General features: G+C 42.5%; 1 protein-coding gene and 1 long non-coding RNA gene across 2 annotated transcripts; both read right to left on the bottom strand.

The window, feature by feature from the left end:
* Positions 1-262: 262 nt before the first annotated feature.
* On the bottom strand, positions 263-2,486 carry LOC144711275 (uncharacterized). The gene is made up of 3 exons (XR_013583509.1): positions 1,604-2,486; positions 526-673; positions 263-433 (listed from the first exon to the last, which is right to left on the bottom strand). It is a non-coding gene; the product is annotated as an uncharacterized LOC144711275 (long non-coding RNA).
* A 1,181-nt stretch (positions 2,487-3,667) lies between these two features.
* LOC144711274 (transcription factor PCF3-like) lies at positions 3,668-5,321 on the bottom strand. The gene has a single exon (XM_078585222.1). It carries the CDS (start codon positions 4,552-4,554, stop codon positions 3,724-3,726), a length of 831 nt encoding a protein of 276 aa, XP_078441348.1. The 5' UTR covers positions 4,555-5,321; the 3' UTR covers positions 3,668-3,723.
* Positions 5,322-7,753: the final 2,432 nt, after the last annotated feature.

Below are 7,753 nucleotides of genomic sequence, written 5' to 3'. Positions count from 1 at the left end.
ATGCTATATACTGATTCATATCTACAAATACATAGTTGCATATATCCACCACAATGTCGTTCAAGAGAAGCATATGATAGCTCGCCACGGAAAACTGCCCCTCGCATATCTATTTGATTGATCTTAATGTCACCAAGCTACTGAACGGTTGGGGAAGAAAGTGAGATAAAAAACACTACTCACACAAGTTATTTATATATCAGACTCTCACACAGGCGCATAATCAATCCATGCAAAGTCAAATTCGATTTGGGAATACGGAGATAGTCAATCAAAAGTTATATTCAAAATGCATGTTCATGTTCATTCGTGTGTTCCCTAACAAACTGAACTTACCATCTCTCTTCTTCTCCCTGATTCTTCTTCCTGAAGAAACTTCATAAAGGAACTCAACTTTGTAACATGTTCCCAATCTTCGACAGATCGGCGAAACCTGTTGATTTCCTACTGTTAGATCCACAGGAGGCTTGTGCCGATTCTTAAGGATGAAGATCGTACATGAATGGAAATCAATGTAAAACATACCTCGATCCATCGTGTCTTCTCTTTATTGAATCGAACAATCTTGAGGGGAGGCCTTTTGGATCAATACTGGATGACTTCTTGAAGTCTCTCAGAGTAATGGAATGCTCAGTAGAAAAGTCAATACCCTTATGACACAAGGACCTGGCCCCTGTTTATAGGAAGAGGTGAAACTTAATCCTCTTTAGTCTTTCTTAATTAAACCCATCATTATGATTGAAACAGGCTTAGCCTCTACACATTTAATAACCATACTTATTGTTATAAATGTCTTCATCCCGTCATTAAGAGAATCACATACAAATTGGGATTTGTAATTGATAGCTTACCAATATGCAATTATATACATACATATATATATAATTGTCCATAGATTAAGAAATTAATCTAACACCTCCATCTTTGTTCCATGGTTCGAACGGAACTTTGTCTCGTGATTATTGAGAACAGTTACTGCGGACAGGAGTGAGGAATTTCGAACCAGATTGTCAACAAAATTATCGACGCTCAATTTCGGCTGGAACAGATATTATGAGATTTAAGGATGTGTCGGAAAATCGTTCCCTTGTCGATTGTCGGAAAATTGTCGGACAAGACGACTACGCCGTTCAAAATAGGAAACTCTGGTAGGCTGTTGGGAAGAACAGTTCTATTATGTGAAGAAAACCTAGGTCGACGCCAAACTTTGTTCCCTGTCTCCAATCATCTCTGTTCTTCGGGTGAGGACGAGCAATGTGAAGTCCGTAAAATCGAGGATTCAGGAATTTTTAGGATCTGTAAAAACACACCGCGTTTGATTGAAACGAAAGAAACAGCGTCACGCGAAAAGCGAAAAGAAGCATCAATGAGATATATCGAGCGCCGGAACGTGGATTGCCGTTAGAAAAAAACTTGAAATCATCCAAAGTTTATAATTACAGGAGCAATAAGTCATAACTCCGGCCATCCGCCAGAGATTCGAACGATAATCATTCGACGACTTCAATTAGCGAAACTGTAGGCGATCCGCACAATTAAAACATCTTAACTGATCGAACAATTATGAAATCGCGACGAGGAAACTGGTCGATCGATGGCTTACCTCCGACTGCTTCCGTCCTCTGTTCTTCGCCTATTCATACATTAAAAAGTCTCGTCGGGTTCAAATTCAAAATCACGTATTTATACCTTGCGCGGTTGTTCAACCCTTTTGACCGTTGACTACTACTCCGGATTTTCTTTTTAATAAAATCACTAGACATATTAGATTCGGCCAAATAAAATAAAATTTGGAGAATTTCTTGGTGGAGACCAGCTGGATCCTTCGTCAGAATGCCGGCCCTGTTAAAGTAAAACTCCCTCTTTCTCTCTCTACGTTTTTCGATCTTTTTTCTCATGCTCTATCTCTATCTCTATTCTTTATTTATATCTCTATCTCCTACTGTATCTCGACTCTGTCTCTATCTCTATTCTTTGTCCATATCTCAATCTCTATTCTTTATCTCTATCTCTATCGCCTACTCTATCTCGACTCTATCCCTATCTCTATTATTTATCTTTATCTCAATCTCTATCTCTATATCTACCTCTACCTCTATCTCTATCTCTAACTCTATCCCTATCTCTATATTTATCTCTATCTCTATATCTACCTCTATATCTACCTCTATCTCTACCGCTACCTCTATCTCTATCACTATCTCTTTCTCTATCTCTGCCTCTACCTCTATCTCTACCTTTACCTCCATCACTATCTCTTCCTCTATCTCTAGCTCTACCTCTATCTCTTGCTCTCTCTCTAAGTCTTGGTCTAGCTCGATCTTTATCTCTATATCTACCTCTAGCTCTAGCTCTATCTTTCTCCACATCTATCCTTATCTCTAGTTCTAGCTTTATCTTTATCTCCATATCTATTTCATTATTTAGCTATTGGTCTAGCTCTATCTTTATCTCTATATCTATTTCTTTATTAAGCTATTGGTGTAGCTCTATCTTTATCTCCATATCTATCTCTATGTCTAGATCTAGGTCTAGGTCTAGCTCTATCTTATCTCTATCTCTATCCCAAGCTCAAACTCTACCTCTGTCCCAACATCGATCGCCATCTCTATCTCCAGATTTAGCCCTCAGCCTATTCTTTCTCTATTACTATCGGTATTCCTCTTTCTCTCTCTCTAGCTATATCTAGCCCTATTTTTATTTCTATTTCTATGGCTATCACTTTTTCTCTGTCCATCACTATCACTATTTCCATCTGTAAGCGTGAAAAAAGAGGCCTTGTCGGGAAGCAGACAACAGCAGGAAGCCCATCTCCAGATCATCGTCTTCCTCGAACTCCACTGACTATCGGCCATGGCCAAGGACCCACGAACACGACCACGCCCATAGAGAGATAGATAGATATATAGATAAGTATAGAGAGATAGATAGATAGATAGATAGATAGAAAGAAAGAAAGAAAGATAGATAGATAGATAGATAGATAGATGGAGAGATGGATAGATAGATGGATAGGCAGATAGATAGATAGATAGATAGATAGAGAGATAGATAGATAGATAGATAGATAAATAGATAGAGAGATATATATAGATAGATAGAGAGATATATAGATAGATTGATAGAAAGAAAGAAAGACAGATCAGTAGAGAGATAGATAAAGAAAGAAAGATAGATGGATAGAAAGAAAGATACATAGATAGAAAGAAAGAAAGATTGATACAGAGATAGTGAGAAAGATAGATAGATAGATAGAGAGATAATAGATAGATAGAGAGATAGATATATAGATTGATAGATAGATAGATAGAGATAAAAATATATATATATATCGATAGATATATATGTAGTTAGATAGGTAGAGATAAAAATATATATAGATAGATAGATATATATGTAGTTAGATAGATAGAGATAAAAATATATAGATAGATAGATAGATAGAGATAAAAATATATATATATATATAGATAGATATAAATGAAGTTAGATAGATAGAGATAAAAATATATAGATAGATAGATAGATATATATGTAGATAGAGATAAAAATTTATAGATAGATAGATAGATATATATGTACATAGAGATATAAATATATAGATAGATCAGTAGAGAGAGAGATAGATAGATAGACAGAGAGAGAGAGAGAGAGAATTTCCTGGGTGTGGCTGAAATAATGGAAAGAATAACGGCGAGGTAGAGAGAGACCGACGGAGCAATCCTATTGATGCGAGCCGCGGCGGCGATCCTCCGCTCTCTCCGGCGGCCCGGGCGGCGCCGGCGGCTGCTGCTGGCCCTGGTGGCTGCTCTGCTCCGCCGCGGCGCGGCTATAAGCCCCGAGCGCCGCCAACATCCCCATACTGGACTCCGCCATGCCCACGCCCAGATGCTGCCCCGCCCCCCCTCCCGCCGCCCCCTGCCCCGATATGAACTGCACCGGCGCCTGGAACCGCCCCGCCCCGCCGGCCACGCCCCAGAACGGCGGCTCCGCCGGCCCCGCCGGCACCATCCAGAACCCGCCGCTCGCCGGCGCCCACATCGCCGCCGACCGCGCCGCCGCCTCCCCCGGCGCCGCCGCCCTGCTCTCCTCCCTTTCCTCCTTGAACAGATCGTCTCTGAAGCGCTTCCTCATCTGCGCCTCCGCCGCGTCGGCGGCGGGCGCCTGGTGGAACCGGTCCAGCGCGGCGGACTTGGAGGCGGCGCCGCCGCGGAGAGAGACGTTGAGCGAGGCGAAGTTGGCCGGGATGGTGCCCGTGCCGGTGGCGGCGATGATGGCCGGCTCGGCCTGCTGGAGCAGCCACTCGACCGTCTCGCCGTCGGACTTGTGGCCGAGCTCGCGGGTCAGCTGGAAGACCCGCGCGGCGCAGGCCGCGGGCATGCGGATGCGCCGCCCGCGCCCGTCCACCTTGGTGTGGCGGTCCTTGGAGGACCGCTTCACGGCCAGCGGCCCCGACCCCGGCTTGGCCTGCCCGGTCGTGGATGGTCCGGCCTGCAGGCTCAGGCTCCGCCCGCTCTCCTCGCTGCTGCTGTTCCCTTGCTCTCCCCCCTCCATCCCCCCCCCCTCTCTCTCTACTCTATCTCTCTCTACTCTGCACAAGCATAAACAAGACTAGAGTCAGCAGCGTTTACCTCCCCTGTTAAGAGAGAGAGAGAGAGAGAGAGAGAGAAGTCCCAAACCCTAAAAATCTCTCTCTCTCTCTCTATCTATCTATCTATCTCTAGGGCCCTAGAGAGAGGAAGAGAGAGAGAGAGAGGAGATCCAGGAGTACTCCTGCACTGAATTAATATAGCCTGTGGCCACAAGGATCTATCTTTCTAATTGGATGTCTCTTTCTCTGTCTCACTGTTTGTGCCTGACTTCCTCTGCTCATTTCTTTCTCTCTCTATGCCTGACTTACCTTGATCATCTCTTTCTCTCTCTATGCCTGCCTCCTTCCCTTGATCATATCTTTCTCTCTCTGTGCCTGCCTCCTTCCCTTGCTCATCTCTTTCTCTCTCTATGGCTCCCTCCTTCCCTTGCTCATCTCTTTCTCTCTCTATGCCTGCCTTCCCTTTATCATCTTTTTCTCTCTCTCTCTATTCCTGCCTTCCCTTGCTCATCTCTTTCTCTCTCTATACCTGCCTCCTTCCCTTGCTCATCTCTTTCTCGCTCTCTCTATTCCTGCCTTCCCTTGATCATCTCTTTCTCTCACTATGCCTGCCTTCCTTTATCATCTTTTTCTCTCTCTCTCTATGCCTGCCTTCCCTCGATCATCTCGTTCTCTCACTATGCCTGCCTTCCCTTGATCATCTCTTTCTCTCTCTAAGCCTGCCTTCCCTCGACCATCTCTTTCTCTCTCTATGCCCATGTTCGTCAGTGAAGCATCACAACCTTTCTTTCTGAATACCCCTCTTGGGTGCAAGTGCAGTCACTTTCTCTCTCTAGCTCTCTTTCGCCCTTTCTCTCTCTTTGACCTTTTTAAGACTCTCTATCTATTCTTTGACCTTATATTCTCTCCCTTCTGCTCTCTTTCTCTCTCTTCCTCAGACGGCAGAAGAGCGTCAGAGAAGCATCCAATGCCGGAGGACAGCTCACACAGGGGACGGGCTGACGCCGTCTCTAACGGCGGCCGTGAACAAAAGACGGATTACCCCATCACCGTAGGCTTTTGTAGCCCGCAAAGATAAGGGTATAAATGTCTTTGCACACCTCGCACGTGGGAATCTCTCTTGCACTGATTCGCTGGAACTGCCAGCGTCGCAGAATATTTAACTGTTCCCGGATCGACAGCTGCATGTCGGCGATCTCACGTGTCCAACTTGCATTTTTTGTAATAAATATTTTTCTAAAATATTTTCTTTGATAAAAATGAATTTCATGAGAAAAGGTTCGGATCTAATCAGGCAATCCCAATGCAGAAAAACTTTGCATTAAATGGTACGGATCTGGCGGTGACGTCATCCCACGTCATAAATTGAAAAAAACCGTTGAAAATTGTCAGGAAATAGTAAGAGAATTTATTTCCTCTCAGGACACTTGGATTCTGCCTGTGCGTGCTACGTGGCGCGAAGAGCAAGTTGAAATAAAAAATATGATATGTAAAGACGAAGGATTTCACAAAAATGTATGTAAAGTCCGAACCTTTCTCATTAAGAATATCGAAATAAATGATAAATGTATGATATTTAACGGGATGGTGAAAGTAACGGTTATCAAAGGGAAAACGGTATTTAGAATAAAAGGTTCTGTAAAATTAACCGTAAATAAATTAAGGATTCAAAGCATGGTCCCATCGAGGTTCAATAAAATAAACCGAATATAAAATAACGAGTCAAAGTAATGTCTCGCCGATGTTCAGTAAAATAAAAGAGTTTCATTAAAATAAAAGATTCACTAAAATAAACCGTTCATTAAAATAAAAGGTTCCATATTATAAAGCGTTCATTAAAATAAAAGGTTCAATAAAATAAACCGTTTATTAAAATAGAAGGTTCAATAAAATACAAGTTTCAATAAAATAAAAGGTTCAATAAAATAAAAGGTTCGAGAAATAAGAGGTTCAATAAGATGCAAGCTTCATTAATATAAAATGTTGCATAAAATAGGGTGCAATGATTCAGATCACAAATAAAAATGGATATCCAATAATGATATCGAAACAGTTTTGATCCACTTTTATTTGTTATTGAGAGCTCCATTTTTGGTGTCTGTTATCTGGTATTGATATCCAGTATCAGTATCCTAAACAATAATTTTAAGTATGTTATCTGTAACGTCTGTTATTTGATGTGTATATCAGTTTTTGAGATTTTTATGTTTTGATATCCGATATCTGTTCACAATATCGGATATCAAAAAATATGTTTCAGCTCAGTTTTTAATAACTTGGGACGTTTCGGATGACTGCGTCGATTGAGTCCATTGTTGTGGTTGAGTGAGTGGACGACTGGAAGAGGGTGGTAATCACAGATAAGTGCAACTGGGGAGGGTGGAGAACAGACCACTAGGGGGGGGAGGTAGCAGTGGCATTTGAGGGTAATTGAGGAGGACTGAGAATCACTAGCTGGGGTAGGGTGAAGGCAGTGATAGCAGATAAGGGCTAGACATCTCATTCCATGCATCACGTGCATAGTGGACATCATCATTCTGTTGACATGTAAGAGTTTTGATATAACTTCTACGACACTCATCATGGAGGTGGACAGAAATGTCCCAAAAGACAACTGACTTGCATGAATGTGACTCAGAGTTGGTCGGCGGGCTGGACGAGGTGGACTTATCACGTCGCCACACCATTTTTTTGGGTGACCAACGTCAAGACATTGATTCAGGCCATTTGTCGAACTAAGAAACAACAAGTGTATTATGTATACCTTTGTAGGATGCACAAATTGAAGCCAAAGTTACCTATACTTGACTACAGGATATGGCGGAGTAAAATTTAAGACATGCTTGAGGATGTTATTATGAAGTGATATGTATTTGATGCAGGTGTTGTATTCTTCACAACATGGGTGAAGCAGAAAAATATATCTCGTGAGGAATGGAAGCTACTCAAGAGTTTGCCTTCTAATTGGGTATGTTTGCCTATATAACAGTTCATGTGAGCCGGTTGACAAGGTCAATTGTTGGAAATGTCCTGCAACTAGGGAACGGCACATCCAGGACGTGACACCCCAGACGTGGCGAAATGTTCATCACATCACCGTCTCATCACACGTCAGAGGATTCTATAAAAATCTGTCACGTACCCCTCAGGCGTCCCTCTTTC

Source organism: Wolffia australiana, chromosome 13 (genome assembly GCF_029677425.1).
Source record: "Wolffia australiana isolate 7733 chromosome 13, ASM2967742v1".
Taxonomy (NCBI): Eukaryota; Viridiplantae; Streptophyta; class Magnoliopsida; order Alismatales; family Araceae; genus Wolffia; species Wolffia australiana.
This window is presented reverse-complemented; position numbering and strand designations above follow the sequence as displayed.

Excerpts from the sequence above, each read along its gene's own strand:
- LOC144711274 (XM_078585222.1), bottom strand. The coding sequence starts at position 4,554 with ATGGAGGGGGGAGAGCAAGGGAACAGCAGCAGCGAGGAGAGCGGGCGG.